The sequence below is a fragment of the Lethenteron reissneri genome, unplaced genomic scaffold (genome assembly GCF_015708825.2).
Source record: "Lethenteron reissneri isolate LAM-NWPU_2019-01 unplaced genomic scaffold, ASM1570882v1 scaffold_1638, whole genome shotgun sequence".
Lineage (NCBI taxonomy): Eukaryota > Metazoa > Chordata > Hyperoartia > Petromyzontiformes > Petromyzontidae > Lethenteron > Lethenteron reissneri.
In genome coordinates, this window is record NW_026891375.1 from 1,801,972 (window position 1) to 1,823,847 (window position 21,876).

The 21,876-nt window shown below is 48.2% G+C and overlaps 1 protein-coding gene across 3 annotated transcripts; it reads right to left on the minus strand.

Moving 5' to 3' along the window:
• Positions 1-1,120: 1,120 nt before the first annotated feature.
• Positions 1,121-21,315, minus strand: LOC133362895 (proteoglycan 4-like). 3 transcript variants are annotated; one of them, XM_061581850.1, is made up of 7 exons: positions 19,285-19,664; positions 17,739-17,848; positions 17,303-17,415; positions 15,811-15,878; positions 14,289-15,191; positions 11,109-13,711; positions 1,121-5,292 (listed from the first exon to the last, which is right to left on the minus strand). In XM_061581850.1, the coding sequence occupies exons 1-5, from the start codon at positions 19,475-19,477 to the stop codon at positions 14,344-14,346; spliced, it is 1,332 nt and encodes a 443-aa protein (XP_061437834.1). In that variant the 5' UTR covers positions 19,478-19,664; the 3' UTR covers positions 1,121-5,292; positions 11,109-13,711; positions 14,289-14,343. The 3 variants fall into 3 exon arrangements, with proteins under 3 accessions (XP_061437834.1, XP_061437835.1, XP_061437836.1); XM_061581851.1 differs by lacking the exon at positions 1,121-5,292 and adding an exon at positions 20,347-21,315 and having other exon boundaries at positions 8,067-13,711; positions 19,285-19,443; XM_061581852.1 differs by lacking the exon at positions 1,121-5,292 and having other exon boundaries at positions 8,067-13,711; positions 14,289-14,435; positions 15,174-15,191.
• Positions 21,316-21,876: the final 561 nt, after the last annotated feature.

Sequence of the window (21,876 nt, forward strand, 5' to 3'; positions counted from 1 at the left end):
AGAATCACTGCGTACACACGCGCACCCACACACTCACACTGCACGACAAGATCACGCGAGACCACGCTTCGCTATTAATGATTTATTATTTGCTACCTGTGAATTGATGTTGAATCAGTGAGTCGACGAGGCTGGCCTATTCCACCCAAACCTGTACCTATTCCCTATTTATCGGCTTACGCTACCCTACTTCACCTCCCCACTCACTGTTTGGTGCCTGCGGAGGTTCGCTGCTCTCTGCGCTAACAGCGCACCTCGATGCGTCGCACGGACGTCCGGGTCGCTGGCTGGAGCTGCTGCTGGTCCGCTGGCCTGGAGAGAAGAGAGCGATTTCCCCTTTGCGCTCCCTATTTATCCTCCCTACCTCAAAGGGATCCGGCTCTGAACAATGGGCTCGCGATCCTCTGGCACGCGCACGGCGGTTCCGGGCGCTGTTGATATGCTAATCAGTGTGCGGCGTGCAAGGCGTAAATCCTAATTAATCCCTTACCCTTCCTAACAATGGGGCCTGCGCGCTCAAGCGTAATGATCCCAACCCTCCATGACTATCCGCCAGAGCCCATGCGGTCCCGCTATTCATGCTGTCCCCTCCCTCCTCCGCCTGTCTCGTCGACCCGTGGGGGTGTGTGTGGGGGGAAAATGCGCCTCAACCGCGGTGGCCGAATGCCCCATGCCGCGACCACACCATATTAAGGCTGGTCGCAGCGCCGCGGCGCAACGTAGCACGAGGGAGGTCGTCCAATTCCCTGATCGCCGGAAACCGTGAGAGTTAACCCCGATAAAGGGTTCTCGGATAAAAACCGGTCGGCCAGGTGACCTCCCCGTCCAGCTCTATGGGTGGGGGAAAATGCGTGCGGGTGTGTTCGTGTGAGGTGAGGTGAGGGGGACGCGGGGTTGGCTCCGTTGCTTGGTGGTGGCGAGGTCGGGGATTTGGGCGCCTGCCGAACGGCTTCGTGGCGGCGGCATCACACTTACCCCGAGCTCTCAATACTCTGATAGTGCGCTGTTTTTGAGTTGTACACCTTTTGGCGTCATCTGGTCCAACACCCATGGAGACTAGGCTCTAAGAAAAACTCTCTCGGGTGTGGACCAATCAAATTCAAGGACAGTGCATATCATCATCATTATCAGAGTTGTTTATTTTTGTTTGCATTTTGACTGCTTGTGTTGTGGTTATTGGAAACATGATACCTTGTATAAAGGTGTCAGTTTTGTACCAGTTGAAAGGGTAAAAAACCTATTACTAGGTGTTAAGATGTTAAAACACCAAAGTGAAACCTTTTACAAAAAATTATGTCTGCATTAACCACAATACTTGTGGTCAGAATGCAAACAAAAAACATACTCTGATATATGCATTGTCCTTGAAACTGATTGGTCCACACCAGACAGCTTTCGTTTGGAACCTCGTCTCAAACGGTGTTTGACCAGAGGACGCCAAAAGGCGTCTTAATATCGGAGGGGGGAGCGTTCCAGACGGCCCCATAAGTGCATCTAAAAGCGCCACGCAATGCAGTAAAAAAGACAAAGCACACAAAGCAGTAAGGATGTCCCGATGTCAATCAGTATCCCAGCACAGCATTCGGCACTACACTTCTTACACAGCTATACAATGAATCGTATAAAAGGAACAACCCCACCTGACCAATGCGAATGCACGCAATATACACTCGTGATTTAGGGATCACAGAAGCAGCAGCAGCGACATCGCTCCCGATAGCGGAAAAAAAACCTTTCCATTAAAAAAGTCAAGACTCCTGGGGTGTATAGCAGTCATAGAAATGACAGTAAGTAATCAGCTATAATTTCTAAGAATAAATGTTGCTGTAATGTTGAATATTTTAACTCGAGTCTCAAGTAACATAACGTTCACCTGAAAACTCCACCCACTCTGAATCCACATCCTTCGCAAACCAATTGGCTGTTGAACTTGGTTTTTATTATTACGATATTTTGGTGTTTCTTACGACGATGTTAGTTGCAGCGTACGTCCTTAATCACCTTTTTGTACCTTACTTCTAGTGTTGATGGTAATGTTGTATATGTTGTATTATCAATCGGGATAATACAATTATTCTCACTTTAACATTTACTGATTACGTCTTAATGTGTTTATGACAGGTCTCCAAATTCAAATCTCACCGCAGGATACAGTTCTTATAATTAAGATTATTATGCATGAACTCAGGAGTTAAGCTATTTTAATTTCTAAACAAAAACATAACACTCTAATATGCAAACTCTTATGCTTGGAATTGTCAACACAGTACCACTGGGGATGTTCTCCTCATTGATCCGTACATTTAATCCTCCGTTGTTAACCTGGGTAACCTAACAATTTATTAATTCCTCAGAGTAACGCGAGCATATACGGCGATAGGAAAAAGTCCTTAAACGTGCATGTGACGATATTCATACGAACGGCAAATAATAGTTTTTTTTATTATATCCCGAAGGCAAAAGTATAAGTCAATAGATTCATCAGCAAGATTATATTAACGAAATGTCTTGAAACAATGGTGTGCGGCAATATGCCTGCTTCCACAGATGCATTTCTTTTGGCTAAGGCTTCAATTAATCCGTGGGCAAGATTCTGTGATCAAAAGAAAGGTTTAACACAATATTCTCCCTGTGGGCGTGTAGATTCGTAGCGAAGGTTTCAAACATTGAGTTTACATCGATTAATCCTCTGGGCCGCCGTTCCTCACTCTTGTCTTCGTTTCCAGCTAGTGCTGGCGCTGACACTCTTGCTCACGGGCGGCTGGTCAGGCTCTTTCCCCTGCTGGATGAGCCGAGTTGGCACGATGCTTATCTTTGAAGGTGCTCGTAGTGCTCGCCGCTTGTCCACTGGCAGCTGACACCCTTGCTCGATAACACGGCTGGCGCTGCTGCGCGCTCTCTGGCGATGCGCGATTGCAGCTTGTCTTCTGCTGCTGGTCTTGTGCGATGCTCGCTTGGTCGATGCTTGGCAATTTCTGCCCTTTCTCCAGGTTGATTGCTTGTCGTTGCTCGTCACTCTCTCTCCTTTATTGTGCAGCTGGTGGCTTCACACGGACACCTGCCCTTACTCCAGGGCTGCGTTGGCTCAGGCTCTTTCCACTGCTCTCCGTTCTCTCTGGCGATGCACGATTGCGCTTGCAGCTTGTCCTCTGCTGCTGGTTCTGTGCGATGCTCGCTTGGTCGATGCTTGGCTCTTTCCGCCCTTTCTCGAGGTTGATTGCTTGACGTTGCTCGTCAGTTCAACTCGAGCTGTAGCAGCCCGTGGGAGCTGGCACTCACTCTCAAAACTTGTAATTTGTATTCGCACACCTCTTAAACAACTGTGAAAGCTTAGTACAATACAACTTATCGCAATTCTTGACTTTGCAAGCGACTCAATACATCAGGATGAATGTAGAATAAAACTTTCAGCGATACTCTGTCAGTCCATGCCGAACTCAGGATTTTGGAGATCTTTTTTCTCCAAAAAAATCCTGATTAAACACAAGATCCAGGTCTGATTCAACACAGTACATAAAATCTGTGATCTGGTCCCGTCTGTAAAATATGTAGTTCCAGACATACAGTACCCTGGCGTCTACAAACTAAGTTGCCTCTGTGGTAGCAGTTACATTGGGGAAACCAAACGACATGTCTCGGACCGCATCCGTGAACATAAAGCAGACCTGAAACACGGTAGGACAAACACCTCAGCCGTGGCAGATCACTGTTACAACTCAATGGGCTCACATGACATTGACTTCTCCAAGACAGAGGTTCTCTGCAAGCCATCTGGCTATCATGAGAGATTCGTTCATGAGGCGATCCACATATACAACCACAGAGACAATTTCAACCGAGAAGATGGATTCTGGCTTAGCAATCATTGGAAGGACGTAATAAACCATTTCGGATCTTAACTGATTGTGTTCACATTTACCGTGACTTTCAGACCGCGTTCCACTCACTGGCATTGTATTCTCCGCAGGGAATGGATCCTTTGCTCCACTGCAAGTTTTCCCCCACGACTCGCCCATTGACACGACAGTCAATGTTACAGTGTATAATAACAAATAGTATAACATTTATATGCTTAATACAATGTACAAAGTAATATATAGTATCGTAATTGTATAGTAAACATATAGCAGTGTGATACACATTAGGGTGGGTAGAATAATAGTGTTATATTAAAATGTATAAGGTATAGGGTGGTTTATAGCAATACAGTATATAATTTAATGTTGGGTTTGTCTATGGCAGTATATAGTACGGTGTATGCTCGTGTGATGTAAGAGAATAAAGTTTACATGGGAGCATATTATATAATTTTTACGACGTAGAATTGTAATGTATTACTTGCTGTTAGTAACTCAGCTTATTATAGCGTATAGTAAGTATACTGATGATGCTATGCAGTTTATACTTTAGTTTTTTATGTAGTTTATACTTTAGTTTTCTACGTTGTTGTTTAGTAACTGCAGCTACATACTATTAACATTCCTTTCCTTTGTTAATGCTACTCCCTGCACCCTCCCTTGGTGCTGCTGATCCTGCATAATGCATGGGCATAATATGACTTTGAAACCCCCCCGCCCACCTCCTACGCATTTCCCATGAATATGCTAAATTCCTCTTGATATGCACACTCTTTTTGTTAAGGCGCTCTTCTTCCACCTCCAACCCAGCTTATATATAAGTTCCTAGCTTGGCAGTGTCTCATTCTTCACCTGAAGACGGCTGCTTGCGTTGTAGCCGAAACGTCGTGACAATTATTTTATTTTATGTTTTATTTTTATTATTTTATTACTTCCCTTCTACGTGACTTTACCGAAAGAACCAAGAAGATGAATCCCTGCAGTCACGAAAGCTTTAAATCGAAATTTATTTAAAAATTAATCGTGGCGCTTAGTACTCTGCATTGTGTTGAGGGGGCCTTTTGAAGTTGTGATGAGATCTCCCCAGAATCTCATTAGATAATTCCCCCTCTCTTTCCTTTGTACCAAGGTGTTTTTTTTAATTACCTTTTATGGTTTATCTCCAGCTGCCTGGCCGGTGTGTGAGGGCAGCTGGTTCTCTCACCCTTTCATGTCCCCTGCTTACCCCGATCAATTAAAAATATATATTGGCAGAATTATTCTTAATATAATTTTTTGGAAAAAGGCCTATATATACAACAGTAACCCGATATGTAACCTTGCTTGCTCGCGTTACCTTCTCCATTTTGAACTTGTGCGGCCACTGTAACCAGATTGGCCGAGTCATAACCTCAACTGGTAACGCTGCATGCCCCACGGTATCCACATCGCTCTCCTAGAGGGGATGACAAAAATACGTGAGGGTGAACCACAGACCAGCGGCCAGACAGCAAGCGGGTGCCAAATTCCCTCCCATGCTCTATGGTCCTCTAGATATTAAGGTATTTTCAGACAATCGATGAATGTTGCATGGATTGGCTGAAACCTGAGCATCCAGAGAAAATATTACGCAAATGGAAAAGAGGCGAGTCCACATTTTTTATGTACTGTACCACCTCCTTATCCTTGACGCCCACCGATGGATAAAAAGGAGTTTTGCAGTGTTCCCGTGATTCACCTGGCCCAATGCAGGCTCAAAATTTACCTGGTCAAATACATTTTGACTTAAAACTTTCGTGACTGCAGGAATTCATATTATTGGTTCTTTCAGTAAAGTTACCTAGATAGAAAATAAAATAACAATATTTAATAAAAAATACATTTAAAATAATAAAAGCAAAAGCGGTCTTCGTCAGGCGGATGATGAAGACTGCATTTGTTACGATCGAAACGTCGTGGGTTTTTTGCTTTAATTATTTTCAATGTATTTCTAGTTTTATTTTATTACTTATATTTTCTATCTCCGTGACTTTACCGAAAGAACCAAGAATATGCTATGGGGACCTCATTTGCCAGTAAAAATATGATAATTGGTTCTTTACCCTTCTATCTGGCAACAAAACTGACACCTTTTTGCAAGGAGTCATGTTTGCATAGACCGCAATACCTGCAGTCATAATACAAACAAAAGAACATAACTCTGATAATGTGCACTGTCCTTGAAGTTGATTGGTCCACACCCGAGACAGCTTTCCTTCGAGCCTAGTCTCATATGGGTTGGACCAGATGACGCCAAAAGGCGCACAACTCAAGGACAATGCACCATCAGAGTATGAGAGCTCGGGGCAAGCATCTACACTATGGGGACCTCATTTGCCAGTAAAAATATGATAATTGGTTCTTTACCCTTCTATCTGGCAACAAAACTGACACCTTTTTGCAAGGAGTCATGTTTGCATAGACCGCAATACCTGCAGTCATAATACAAACAAAAGAACATAACTCTGATAATGTGCACTGTCCTTGAAGTTGATTGGTCCACACCCGAGACAGCTTTCCTTCGAGCCTAGTCTCATATGGGTTGGACCAGATGACGCCAAAAGGCGCACAACTCAAGGACAATGCACCATCAGAGTATGAGAGCTCGGGGCAAGCATCTACACTATGGGGACCTCATTTGCCAGTAAAAATATGATAATTGGTTCTTTACCCTTCTATCTGGCAACAAAACTGACACCTTTTTGCAAGGAGTCATGTTTGCATAGACCGCAATACCTGCAGTCATAATACAAACAAAAGAACATAACTCTGATAATGTGCACTGTCCTTGAAATTGATTGGTCCACACCCGAGACAGCTTTCCTTCGAGCCTAGTCTCATATGGGTTGGACCAGATGACGCCAAAAGGCGCACAACTCAAGGACATGACTCCTTGCAAAAAGGTGTCAGTTTTGTTGCCAGATAGAAGGGTAAAGAACCAATTATCATATTTTTACTGGCAAATGAGGTCCCCATAGTGTAGATGCTTGCCCCGAGCTCTCATACTCTGATGGTGCATTGTCCTTGAGTTGTGCGCCTTTTGGCGTCATCTGGTCCAACCCATATGAGACTAGGCTCGAAGGAAAGCTGTCTCGGGTGTGGACCAATCAACTTCAAGGACAGTGCACATTATCAGAGTTATGTTCTTTTGTTTGTATTATGACTGCAGGTATTGCGGTCTATGCAAACATGACTCCTTGCAAAAAGGTGTCAGTTTTGTTGCCAGATAGAAGGGTAAAGAACCAATATCATATTTTTACTGGCAAATGAGGTCCCCATAGTGTAGATGCTTGCCCCGAGCTCTCATACTCTGATGGTGCATTGTCCTTGAGTTGTGCGCCTTTTGGCGTCATCTGGTCCAACCCATATGAGACTAGGCTCGAAGGAAAGCTGTCTCGGGTGTGGACCAATCAACTTCAAGGACAGTGCACATTATCAGAGTTATGTTCTTTTGTTTGTATATGACTGCAGGTATTGCGGTCTATGCAAACATGACTCCTTGCTAAAAGGTGTCAGTTTTGTTGCCAGATAGAAGGGTAAAGAACCAATTATCATATTTTTACTGGCAAATGAGGTCCCCATAGTGTAGATGCTTGCCCCGAGCTCTCATACTCTGATGGTGCATTGTCCTTGAGTTGTGCGCCTTTTGGCGTCATCTGGTCCAACCCATATGAGACTAGGCTCGAAGGAAAGCTGTCTCGGGTGTGGACCAATCAACTTCAAGGACAGTGCACATTATCAGAGTTATGTTCTTTTGTTTGTATTATGACTGCAGGTATTGCGGTCTATGCAAACATGACTCCTTGCAAAAAGGTGTCAGTTTTGTTGCCAGATAGAAGGGTAAAGAACCAATTATCATATTTTTACTGGCAAATGAGGTCCCCATAGTGTAGATGCTTGCCCCGAGCTCTCATACTCTGATGGTGCATTGTCCTTGAGTTGTGCGCCTTTTGGCGTCATCTGGTCCAACCCATATGAGACTAGGCTCGAAGGAAAGCTTGTCTCGGGTGTGGACCAATCAACTTCAAGGACAGTGCACATTATCAGAGTTATGTTCTTTTGTTTGTATTATGACTGCAGGTATTGCGGTCTATGCAAACATGACTCCTTGCAAAAAGGTGTCAGTTTTGTTGCCAGATAGAAGGGTAAAGAACCAATTATCATATTTTTACTGGCAAATGAGGTCCCCATAGTGTAGATGCTTGCCCCGAGCTCTCATACTCTGATGGTGCATTGTCCTTGAGTTGTGCGCCTTTTGGCGTCATCTGGTCCAACCCATATGAGACTAGGCTCGAAGGAAAGCTGTCTCGGGTGTGGACCAATCAACTTCAAGGACAGTGCACATTATCAGAGTTATGTTCTTTTGTTTGTATTATGACTGCAGGTATTGCGGTCTATGCAAACATGACTCCTTGCAAAAAGGTGTCAGTTTTGTTGCCAGATAGAAGGGTAAAGAACCAATTATCAACCAAGAATATGGTCAAATAAACTTTAATATCTCCGATTCTGTGAATTGTATGTATGCATGTTGAACCATGCTAATCGGAGGTGTGGGGGAAGGACAACAAACTAAACACACAAAGCGGTTGGCTGCTGCAATGCGGAGCTTCAACTCAATCGGTGGAAGTGGAGAACATCCCATGGGTCGTAGCAGACCGACCTTCGTGCGTTCCTTCGCACGCACCAACAAACATCAGCAGCTCCTGCAACTGCATGGTTCTCTTTGTATGCAGTCACCAGGCATCTGGCACGATGTTTTGTGTCGTGACCTTAAGCCACACGAGCTGAATGGACCCATCCATTTATAGCCCTTCTATTTGAGACCGAAACAGCAGAATTTCTCCACAACTGACGAACTGTCATGGGACTCGAATTGTAAATGTTGTGTGTTTACTCTCCAACATACTGCTTAGTGCTGAATTAGTAACCAATTGTCACGTTTTGTTTACTTAACAATCATTGGCTGTGTCGGGTGGTGGTGGCTGATTTAACGACGCAACATTCATACTTATGCAATCTGACCCCCCAAAAAACATCTGGATATTGGTCGCGAAAGCCTCCGACATGTTAAACTATCCATACGGTGAACCCTGACGGATGAATAGTCGAAACTCGGGCTGATCTTCTGAACACGATACGTTTACTGAATCAGATTTATGTTAAGAGTGGAGGAATCCAATGACATATACAAAGTTCCTTTACACGGATGTCAGGTATTGAGTGTGGACAGATCCATCACAGGGTAAAACCTTGACATAAAAGCATACAAAGTCACTAGATAATTGTACTCATTTGGGACCGAGTCGACCTAGGGGAGGCCCAGGACCGGTTCAATTCACCGTCACTGGTGCTGGCAGTGAGGGGGAAGCGAACTCGGGTCGCCGGTTTCGTAGCGCAGCGTTAACCGCTCCACCACCGCTCCCCTTAGACACACATCAATGCACAGCACAATATACAGCACAACGCACAAGACAACCCATAGCACAACAACATACAGCACAACGCACAGCACAACAACAACAACGCACAACACAACAACCCACAGCACAACCCACAGCACAATAACGTAGAGCACAACGCACAGTACAAACGCTCTGGTCAGGCTTACGTACCCGAGTAGGCCTCAAGTCAGACATGAGCGCTGATTGCACTGCACTTGCACGTGTCGCGTCTCCAGAGACACTGTGATTGTCTCCATGCTGTAAACTATCTGCGAGCTCGCTGCACCTGTAGGCCGCGATCTTAAAATGGCCGACCCCGTGGCACTCCCTGGACACGTGACCAGGAGGGGGCGGGGCCATCTAATTTCTCACTGCCGCGGTGGCGAGGAGATGTTGACGACATCGCCTGGTTCAAGTTCATTTATTAGGTATAGCCCTGTGAGCCATTCGGCTCTTGAATCGGGTGCAACCGCAACAAACAAAAAACAAAAAAACATGAACAAAAAACATCTTAAAGTGAATATGTGCAGGAGGTTGTGGGTTCTATTCCGATCCTGACGATGCCTGCTGTATATGTGTGTGACGAGATGTTGACTACCTCGCCTGGTGTGCAGGAGGTCGTGGGTTCGATTCCGACCCTGACGATGCCTGCTGTATATTTGAGTTTGTGTGTCTCTCTCTCTCCCCGTGGTCGCGTGGCAACAATAATCCCCACCAGACCACACCAAAACAACAACAATCCCAGACCACACCAAAACAGCAACAATCCCAGACCACATCAAGACAACAACAACAGTCCCAGGCTGACCACACCAAGACAACTGCACAGCCCCTCAAGGAAACTGCACGTGACATGTTATAGCCACCCACGCACACGGTTCAAGCTCTCTGTGTTCGCCACCCGACGGTGCTCCTCGCGTGCCATTCAACTGACGTGACTTGTCGGGCCTATGACGTAAACGACTCAACACTTCGCTGCGTCTGTTTAACGTTGGTCATTGTTATCGCAGTCGAGACCACCGATCATTCGGCGGCTTCGGTTCGGGGCCACCGGATTTTTTTTTAAAACGCGGAATAATCACTAATTATCATACTCTTTGGTGCTTTCGGTAAAGTCACGTAGGTATAAAATTAAATAAAATGCTTTCCCACCTGATGATGGACGCTTGTGTTGCGCCTGAAACGTCGTTAATTATTTTATTTGATACCTACGTGACTTTACCGAAAGAACCAAAGAGTATAGATTCCTGCAGTCACGAAATCTTCAAATCAAGATTAATAAATAAGTGACTATTTACAGTACCGTATTTACCACTCTAATCTCGATATTCATTGTTAAAGTTGTATGTAGTGTTTAATGTACTGTATATAATATTTAACACAGATATAAAGCGTAGCTACTTCTTTTTGTCACGCACACGGTGCCGATCGCCGGACTGGGTACAGAATTTGTAGCGGTTTTGACGGTTTCGCCGGATCGGCCCAGGACCGCTGGATAATTATTGATCGCTGGATAATCAATGATAAACTGTATCATATATATGAGCACGAGTTGGCTACACATGGCTACAGATGGTGCAAAAAGAAGCTCAACGTAGTATGTATGTACATATGTATGTACGTTTATGTTGAAGTATACGTCATGATGAAAAAACCGAGACGTAACCCGAAAGTTGGGTGTTAATTTATGATGGACAGACGTGTAAAATAACTATTTAGTTGTAAATTTAAGTTAACATATGCAAGTACTCCTCTACTTATGGACATTTGACGAATGAACTTTCAAACATACCATCACACCTGTCTTTATGTCCAGTTGCCTGTTCGGATCGAGAGTCATAATTTCCACCGCTGCGCATTAGATGCGGTAGTGGCATCTACTACTGCAGAACACGAAGAATCAGTGGCATCGACATCTACAGGAGATTACACAACTTTTAAAGCCGTTCCTCGTGTTTCGTGTACATGCTGTACAACATGTTTGGAATCGATATGAGTAAAGTTGGACTTACGAAGAAATCGGCTTACAAACAAACCTCTGGAAACTCACTCATTCGTAAGTAGATGAGACCCTGTATTGGGGTTACACCCTGTACAGGCATCGATGGACAGAAGGCGGCCAAGTCACATCGGGATAAACGTCTCAAGGACAAGTGGCGATGGGAGTTGCTGAAAAGGTTGGTTGTTGATACACAAGGAAATATAACGGGGTGGCCATTACTCAAGGGGGGTAAATTAAAATAAAAACTAAACTCGATAATAGGGGTTTTTGGGTTTGATCGCGTAAAACTAAACTACATACGACTCTCGATTATCCGCGCTAATGACGGGGAGGACAGCCACGGTGAATTAAAAATCGAGGATTAAAAAAAATCAATTTTCCACAGATCTGTATGCCTGAAACCACTCATATAGGTATAAATTATGTTCAAGTTAAGAAAATTTTGTTTGTTAATGAATTTAAAAAATAGTAAACAATCGACTGATCAATGTACGTGCTCAGTGATAATATGACTTTCCTGCCCAGCAGAATACTCGACCTATTAAGTGGACAGAAGAGCCACAGCCAATCAAAATGTATCAAACTCCGCCCACAGTTGTAAAGATATGGCAACTACTGCACTGTAAGAGGCGATCAAATGGATTTTGCATTAACCGGAGCTACATATACATAGATGTGTAGTGGCATGGCGCTGGCTGCTGGCAGAAAAGAGGATATGCGGTGTATGGCAGTCCTGACGTCAGCAGGCCAGGATATACACGAGAGGGAGATCTAGGGGAAAGGTCACAGAAGGGGCCCACCAGGAGCCCGCTAGTAGGATCCAGAAAGGGGGCGTGGCCGGGACAGAGTGAGGCCACACTGATAGTATAAGAGGGGCTCCTGTGGGGGACCTCAGGGCTGTTGGAGTGGATCCCCGTCGTGCTATTGAAGTCCATCGTCGCCATTCTTCTCATCGTCTTCACCATTATCTTCGTTGTCGTCTCCATCTCTACCATCTCGGGGCCCCGCTATTCAGACAGTCTACCAACTGTCCTGGCTGAGTAGTGTCACCGATAATAGACGGGCAAAATATTACGTGTGTTAATCCCGATGGTGCTCGCTAAAAAAGAAGTGACTCCAAGTCTTTTCATCTCAGAGTTAAGTCACTACATATGTGTAGTGTAATATCGCCAGCTGGTGGCCAGCAGCGGCAACAGTACACACGCCGGTGAGCACGTGAGCGGGTGTGTCGGCAGAGCGGAGGAACTGGTGCAAGGGTCATGGAGGGCCCTATCTGAAAGCCCCTGGAACCTGCGAGTGGGTTGAGAAGGGAGGCTTGGCCAGGGTGGAGCCAGGCCGCGCTGGTAGCATACATGGTGCTGAGAGCAGGAGCTCGAGGCTCCCAGTTCTGGGATTGGATCGTCTCGTGATAGCTGTCGTCTCGTCGCCATCGTTGCTGCCGTCTTCGCTCGATTTTCCACTGCTAGATCATTTTTGGTTGTCTCCGTCAGCGCCGTTGGTGTTAGACGGCAAGTGTTGTGTATATGCTAGCGACTGTAGAGTGTGTGTAGGCGAGATTGTGAGTGTTCAATAAAGAAGGTGCCTCTGCAAACCTCGTCTCCAACTCACTGATACTACATATGTTTGGTTTAAGCATGTGACTTGTAATACACATTTCCATGAATAACCATGTATAACTGTTTTTAGATTAATAATATTGGCTTAAGGGATAATCCATGAGTTTTTAAGTGATGTCTAAATCTCAGGTGTGTGGTTAATCCACAAATTGGATAAACCGCATGTGTATAATCGAGAATCGAATGTATTATTATTTTACCAGGTAAAGCCCACTGAGCTATATAGCTCAACTTTTGGAAGCTACCTGGCTATCACAAATGTTATCTCAATTATTTATAGCCGTAGACAAATACTCTAAAAACGTAATGTTTATTCTAAATGTGGAGGGGAAAAACCAGAGGACCCGGAGAAAAAGCCACACGACCATAGGTGAAAGAGATATATACACTCCAAATCTATAGGCGTCAGGGTTGGGATCGTACCCACGACCTCCTGTATACCTCTTGGCAAGAGTTGCCAAGGGGATGAGGCGACCGCGCGAATCGGGGACAAGAGAAGGTTCCAGAAGGAAGGTGCGGAGGGGAGCGGGGGGTAAGAAGGGGGAAGAGAAGCATAGAGGACAGGGGAGGAGAGAAGGAGATGCAGTTGGAAAACAAACAGAGAAGTTTCTGTGCCGGCGGAGCTTTGTCGTTGAGCTAGAGCAGAGAGGAACATGAGAGGCAGGGCCAGGTCCGCACTGGCCATAGGGGCAGCATCCCAGGGCCTGGTCCGGACTAGCCATCGGGGTCATATCCCCAGTGGGGCTGGTCCATTCCGAGGGTCGGATGGGGCCGAGTCTGTGTGGGGAAATTGCAAATGTGGTCAGAGTAAAAAACATTTTTTTTATTACTTAAAATATACCTCTCGTATATGCTCATGTAGGCTTGTTTACGCTCTCAGTGGGCAAGTCCCTCATATTCGAAAGCCCCGAAAGATTCTTCCTTACCGACCCCCTCCCCGCCATTAGTATTAGGACCCAGCCCAAAATGGTTGCCAATGAGCATGGCATAGCTATTTTGGGGCCCGTGTGCTTACAAAAATGCCTGGGACCATTTTTCAGTCCCAGTGCCCATCGCGAGGCCCAGGCCACGAGTGAGCGAGACAGCATAGGGTGAACAGAGAGCCCGGGTGACTTGTGGTCACGCTGGACGGTTCGATTCGAGTGTATGGCGCCCCACCTGCCTATTCCAAACGAATTGCCAAGTCGCAGCTCGCAACCAATTTGCTCCTCTAGAGACAAGCTGCTTTGCTGGATTGTTAATAATGTTATCGGGGACACTTTAGGACACCCGACCACTGCCCACTCTCTCCGCCTACTGCCCCTCCGCCCCCACTGACCCCCCTCCCACCCCTCCAAGAGATCTTTACTCATACCGGTCGTTGCACGCAGTAAAGGAACTCCGTGACTTCGCCGGTAGAATCAACGGCATCACGTGGCTGTGACGACTACGAGCAGCGCGCCCAGGAAGAACCCAGACATGGCGAGGGCTGCGCGCCCGGCAGAGTTGCCTGGCTTGGCCGTGGTCTTAGCTGGTGACTTGGTTGTGGTCTTAGCTGGTGACTTGGCTGTGGTCTTAGCTGGTGACTTGGCTGTGGTGTTAGCTGGTGGCTTGATTGTGGGCTTAGCTGGTGGCTTGGCTGTGGTCTTAGATAGTGGCTTGGCTGTGGTCTTCGATGGTGGCTTGGTTGTGGTGTTAGCTGGTGGCTTGATTGTGGGCTTAGCTGGTGGCTTGGCTGTGGTCTTAGATGGTGGCTTGGCTGTGGTCTTCGATGGTGGCTTGGTTGTGGTTTTGGTTGCTTCTTCAGGTTCATTTTCTCCTGGTTCTCTTGCCGTGGTTTCAGCTGGTGGCTTGTTTGTGGTTTTAGCTGGTGCCTTGGTTGTGGTTTTCGGTGTTTCTGCAGGTTCATTTTCTTCTCGTTCCCTTGTCGTGGTTTCAGCTGGTGCCTTGGTTGTGGTGTTAGCTGGTGCCTTGGTTGTGGTTTTAGCTGGTGCCCTGGTTGTGGTTTTGGTTGATTCTTCAGGTTCATTTTCTTCTCGTTCCCTTGTCGTGGTTTCAACTGGTGCCTTGTTTGTGGTTTTGGTTGGTGCCTTAGTTGTGGTTTTAGCTGGTACCTTGGTTGTGGTCTTAGTTGGTGCCTTGGTTGTAGTATTAGCTGGTGCCTTGGTTGTGGTCTTAGTTGGTGCCTTGGTTGTGGTTTTAGCTGGTGCCTTGGTTGTGGTTTTGGCTGGTGCCTTGGTTGTGGTTTTAGCTGGTGCCTTGGTTGTGGCTACATAACCTGCAACACACACAACGGAATAGTAGGTTTGCGGAAATATAATTTCATCGCACCCCTCTCTCTCAAACACTTAACAGACAGAAAATTGTTGCATGTTAAGCCTTATACACCACTTACAAGGCCTGCTACCATAGCTATGCACGCCTGTGATCCAGCGTTGTCGAGGCAATGACAGTTCTTGGATCAGGTGTGTATATATGTTGAACTTCTTTCGCACCGTACATAGCAACCGTGCTAATTGGAAGTGCGGGGTCACACACAAACATTGTAAACTCCCTCAACGTGGGCGTCGAGGAGGTGCCTCCGTATCCCTGGCTCGCCAGGACAAGGTGGCACAACAGGGGGCAACAGCACTTGCCCCAGCAATCTGTTAAGGCTGCACGGGGGATCTTTGTGTTTCAGTTGGGGAGGGAGTACATTTTGCAGGTTTTCTTTCTGCAAACGGATGCTTGACCAATACCAGTCACGTGCTTTTATTTTTCAGACGTGGGAAGAACCTGGAGGAGATACGAACTCAAAACACAGAAAGGTGCCCGAGTCGGGAATGGAACCCAGCCAGGCGTTTCTGTCCGTCTGCGAGGTCACGGGTGTCCACCACCACCCCGCTCGTTGGACTCACCTGAGGCAGTGACCTTCGCCGACTGCACGTTCATTTGCCATTTGGGTTCCGTCTTGACCACGGTCGCTCTGTGGGGTGAACACACCAGGGCAGGCGTGTAACAACCCGAAGGTGTGTGAGCTTACCCGTGATAAATCACATGCACGCACAATCGTGCACTCTGCTGCTTACCTGTTTCTGTAATTGCCACGGAGAGCCGGGTGCGTTTGAATGAGGGGCCGCGTTCCACGTTATAACAGAGCGCATTATAACGGGCACGTTCCGCGTTATAACGGTGCACATTCCACGCCATGCGATCAGCGTTCCACAAACAGAAGAACCGTGTTATAGCGAAAACGCGTTGAAGTGTGAACATCGTTAAGAGGGGACTCACGGTATCCATTCATAGGGGTTCTTCTCTAGGCATTCCTGACACCAATAATACACCATTAAACTATTAGATTTTATTTACCAGGTGTAAAGCCCTACTGAGCTATGTAGCTCTTTTTCAGAAGCGTCCTGGGCCATCACAAATGATAGTTCAACAAAGTAGCGGCTTATCATCATCACGTAGAAATGTATAGCAGTAGCCAAATGTGGAGGGAAAAACCGAAGGACCCGGAGAAAAATCCATGCGACCACAGAGAGAGAGGGGGAGAGAGACACGCAAGCTCGAAATATACAGCAGGCGTCAGGGTCGGGATCGAACCCACAACCCTGTACACCAGACGAGGGAGTTAACATGTCGTAGCCACCGTGGTGCCCAATTATGTATTATTAATAACTAGCTTTACTACCCGGCTTCTTCCGGGACTTGGATTCACCACACCCGGCCGCCTTTATCTCCCCAGTGGCGATGTTCACACACCACACCAGTAACTCGTTTGAGGCTGAGTCGACCTAGGGGAGGCCCAGGACCGGTTCAAATGATCGTCACCAGTGATGGCCGTGAGCGGGATCGAACTCGGGTCGCCAGGTTCGTAGTTCAGCGCGCTAACCACTACACTACCGCTCCGCCCACACACAAGCGCACGTCCACAGGTACACATACACGCGCTTGCTGCAGACACACACAACTTTCAGGGTGCGTACGGCAGTAAAGGACTGAATTAATAAAGCAGCAATGCTGCGCGAAGAACGCCTTAGACCTGCAACACATTTGTATGGCACTTTACTCGCGGAGTGTTGGGGGGGTATGTGACATGAGCAGGCACACTGCGTGACGCTTCCGCATGCGGGTGACATCACAGATGTGACGTCACAGCTCACTTGCCGTGCAAAATATATGCATTATTCCCCCCCTCCCCCCTCAAAAAAATATAAAAGTCATTTTAAAAAAATTCCATGGTGTACAGTCTGGAAAGTACCCACATAGCAAATTCCGAGTTTGTTGCATGTCGGGAAGTACGCTAAACATTTTGAACAGACACACATATTCACACATTTCCCTTTTATATATATAGATAATAGATAATCCAGTGGGTCGTGCGTGTAAGCGTGAGGTTGAACTTACACAAACACAACGGAGCTGGGAGGATTTGTAGTCGGTGGGATCCAATCGAAGCTCAGGTTAGCCTTGGTGGCGCCGGTGGAGTGCGTCACCGCGTCGTTTGCAGGGGCACGGCACTGCGAGAGACGTAAAAAAAGATGACAATGGACCTTGTTATCGAGGCTGGAATATACCCGACGAGCCCACAGGGGAGCACCTCTGTTGACAGATGTACAGCCCAGGCTGGCTCGACAATGGTGAACCCACACACAGGGTGACCACGTGCCCCAGCCGTGCTTAGACTAATGGGCCGCTGTCCAACCTGAAATAATTCACTCAACCTTCTATTCACGGGTTCTTACTTTCCAAAATCCCCCTCTTTATCACTCGTGTTAACCAGGTGCCACCTGTATGAGCCAGGTGCTCAGTCACCTGTGTGAGCCCGGGTTTGGGAAGTCACCTTTAAAATTGTGTTGCCTGCAGGTGGGGTGTCCCATGTGCCAACGATGGTCGTAGTGTTGGGTTCTCGCGCTTGCAGGAGGTAGCCCTTGAAGGTGCCCTGGATGGTGACTTCGGGGGGCCGGGCACACAAAAGGGAGGGGGGTGGAGGAGGAGAAGGAATCCGATGAGCCATAAAACTCTTTTTCACAGATGTTCAGTAGGAGCACGGGGAAATAAAGTTACAACAACAAACAATAGAAAAACACGATTGTAGCGCAAAGTACAAGAAGGTCCCGCTGAGGTATTAACTTATTTTTTCAGAAGCGACCTGGTCATCACAACTGATCACAGCTGAACAATGTGACCCGACCAGTTGGACATTTATAGCACCAAGAAAAATCTAAATTATCTCAATGGATTTTTCTAAATGATGCGGAGGGGGAAAAAAAGGAGGACCCCGAGGTAAAAAAAGATCCACGTGACCGCCGTAAATGTGGATAAAAAACTGGGTAACGTTTGAAATAGTTTGTTTTTGTTATTTCAAACGCCCGGCTATCACTCTCTCTGCAGGACAAGTCGCCTTTGCCGCTGAGGACGAGGCACAGACGAATTTCCCTCAGCCTGCGTGGAGGATTCTCCCGACCATTCTTTTCCAGAAAAATGGCACGTTAGGCGAAAAACGCGTTGAGCGGAACAATAACCCCCCCTACCCCCCCATAAATGACATAAAGATAAAGTTCGGCGAGATACGACGTGACTCTTATGACTACGCGCACGCAGTGGGACGGCGGACAAGTCGCCGTATCGTTCCGAGCACCTCGTCGACCGCTCAGCAATCTGCTTCGATGATGTCACGGCGCACGCGTTCCGCGTTCTACTCCGGCCATTTCTATCGTCGTCATCACTTGCAAATGTCCGTCCGTCACGATTTGTATCGCCATAAACGGGACATCGGGGTGGGGTGGGGAGAGGCGCAGAGTATAGGCAAGGCGTCGCTGGACGCGGGAGGAGGGTTACGCTCCTGGGAAACCTCCGTGTTGTGTAAAACCCGCGTTCGACAAATAATAGACCTCATGGGAAAAATAGGATTGTGTTCCTCGCTCCGAAATCATTATCACCCCACTCGCTCTTTGTTTAACCAGTTCTACAAGAACTGTGGCCTTGTATGTGTGTATGTGCGTGTATGTGAGTGTATCTATGTGCGTGTGTGTGTACACTTATTTATGGGGAGCGGTAGTGTAGCGGTTAGCGCGCTGCGCTACAAACCCGGCTCGCCGAGTTTGATTCCCGCTCACGACCAACACCAGTGACGATTATCTGAACTTTCCCTAGATCGACTCAACCTCAAATGAGTACTTAGTGCGATGTGTAAGCATTGCCACTAGGGAAACAAAGGCGGCCGGGCGTGGTGCTGGCCACCTACCCCCACTGTGCTAACAGCACTTGCTCCAACAGTCTGGTATGGGCTATATGGGGGATCTTTGTCTTTGTACATAGTCTGGTCGACCGAGTCTTCGATACGGGTGAACGAATGGACGAGCGGAGGGGGTTGATGATTCACTCACCTTTAACCTTGGTGCCAGGGGTGAAGGTGCTGCTGTTGGTGACGATGGAGTAGGGTGTGCCGGTCAGTGTGTTGGGGTTGTGATGTGGAACCATATCGGTGCAGGAAGATGATGGAGCTCCACCAGGGAAGCCCTGAGTTCCGTGCAGACCCACCAACCCTACCATCCACACAGCCAGCAGCGCCTCCATCATTCCCAGAGAACGACGAAGCCACGGCGTTTAAGTTGACGACAAATGTTAGTGGTCAATATTAATGTATTTCGGATGGTAAAGCTAAAAAATCTTTAAACACAAATTGAAAAAAAACTCTTGCGCAAGTTTTAAAATAGAAGTCGGCGAAGGTTTACAACACAAAAAATGCTAAAAATCAGTTGGCAATTCAAGCGGCGGGTGGAGCAGCGTAGACGTCAGGGCTTCTTATAGTAGAGAGATGGGGGGTAGGGCGGGGGGGGCACACAACGCGGGGGGGGGGGGGGGTCAGACAAACACAGGGATGACATTGGTCATCGGGGTGGATTTGGCTCGAGGGCACCCACGACGATTCGAAGACATTGTGCAATGCCACAAAATGTTGCGCAAAAATGTCTGAATTCTTCCGCAGCGCGAGGTGTGGTGGCCTCATCCCTCCATTGTTGGAGCACCCCCCCCCCTCCATCATAGCGCTGTCACGCAGTGACTCGGAGTGAACGTTGCTTACCGTGAATGACCCCCTTCCCTCCGATCTAAAGGACAATTGTGGCAGTGCGGGGTTGGTCAGATGACCGCATTGGTTGTGAATTGGGTTGCGCATAACTGTCGGGGGAGCGGAGTTGGAGCGGAGGGGGGGGTATGGGGGAGGGGGCAGAGCCAGGGGTAAGGCTCCTCCTAGACCTCCACCCACGTGTAGAAGGGAGTGAGATGGAACAGATGGAGATTAGTCTACACACTTTGCTGCTGTACCGCCTCTACCTGGCAGTGCCAAGGGTACCACTGCTGCCCCAACACACAGCAATCACGGGCAGCGTAGCAACCGCCGCTCGGAATATTACGAATGATATTTGCATTGTCCTTGTACTGTTCACCTTTTGGCGTTGTCTGTTGGGGCCGCTGGTCCCCGGAGTCCCTCCCTGCTCCGTGCCTATGGCAGGGGCTCCGCCGTGCGCCGACCCCTCGCTGCTCTGCGAGCAGCTGCTGCCGTCGCTGGGCTCATCGCCCGACGGCTCCCCTCCCTGGTCCGTCCCTCCGCGAGCTCGTGTGAGAGGCATAGCTCGCCGCACGCCCTCGTTCACCTGCAGACGCTGCGTTGTCTCTCCACGGATCACGCGCTATTAAAACGGGGGTCGGGGGCGAACGGCGCTGCCCTCACACTGCGCGAGTCCCGGCGGCGACAGACGGATCGGGGACCTGCGGACGCACCGACCCCTTCACCCACACTACGAGCGCACACACCTGCACACACGCGACACCCACTCGTGCGCCGCTCTACGCAGAGCTCACTCACGTGGTGAACCACAGTGTACACACGCGCACCCACACGCTCACACTGCACGACAATATCACGCGAGACCACGCTTCGCTATTAATGATTTATTATCTGATACCTGGTAATTTAATGTTAAATCAGTGAGTCGACGAGGCTGGCCTACGCTGATACCTTTATACCTATTCCCGATTTATCTGCTATGATTCTAATTCACCTACTTACTTCCTGCTGGATGCCCACGGCGGTTCGTTGATCCCGTGCTCGCAGCGCACCTCGATGCGTCTCACGGACGATCGGGTCGCTGGACTGGAGAGCGTCCTGTCGCCTGGCGCTGGAGAGAAGAGAGCTATTTTCCCTCTGCGCCCCTCTATTTATCCTCCCTACCTCAAAGGGGATGCTGCGCTAAACAATGGGCTCGCGATCCTCTGGCACGCGCACGGCGGTTCTGGGCGCTGTTGATATGCTAATCAGTGTGCTGCGTGCAAGGCGTAAATCCTACTTAATCCCTTACCCTCCCTAACAATGGGGCCTGCGCGCTCAAGCGCAATTATCCCAACCCTCCATGACTATGCGCAACAGCCCCTGTGACCCCCCTATTCATGCTGTCCCGTGCCTCCCCTGCTCGCCCCGTCGACCCGTGGGAGTGTGTGTGGGGGGAGATGCGCTTCAACGGCGGTGGCCGAATGCCCCACGCCGCGACCACACCATATTAAGGCCGGCCGCAGCGCCGCGGTGCCACGTAGCACGGGGGAGGTCATCCAATCCCCTGATCGCCGGAAACCGTGAGAATTAATCCCGATAAGGGTCTCTCGGATAAAAACCGGTCGGCCAGGCGACCTCCCCTCGGAGCTCTATGGGGGGGGGGGGGGGGGAAATGAGTGCGGGGGTGTTCATGTGAGGTGAGGTGAGGGGGACGTGGGGTCGGCTCCGTTGCTTGGTGGTGGCGAGGTCGGGGATTTGGTGCCTGCCGAACGGCTTCGTGGCGGCGGCATCACATGTCCTTTGGTCTAACACTGGGCGCCGCGGTGGCTAGGAGATGTTAACCACCTCTACCGGTGTACAGGAGGTAGTGGGTTCGAACCCGACCCTGACGCCTGCTGTATATTTGAAGTTTTCGGTGTTTCTCTCT

Bases quoted from the DNA above. Each gene is read 5' to 3' on its own strand.
- LOC133362895 (XM_061581850.1), bottom strand. From the start codon at position 19,477: ATGATGGAGGCGCTGCTGGCTGTGTGGATGGTAGGGTTGGTGGGTCTG. The intron at 17,416-17,738 runs GTGACTTCCCAA...CGTCTCTCGCAG, and splicing joins CAGGCAACACAATTTTAAAG to TGCCGTGCCCCTGCAAACGA. The intron at 15,879-17,302 runs GTAAGTTCAACC...TTCACCCCACAG, and splicing joins CCCAGCTCCGTTGTGTTTGT to AGCGACCGTGGTCAAGACGG.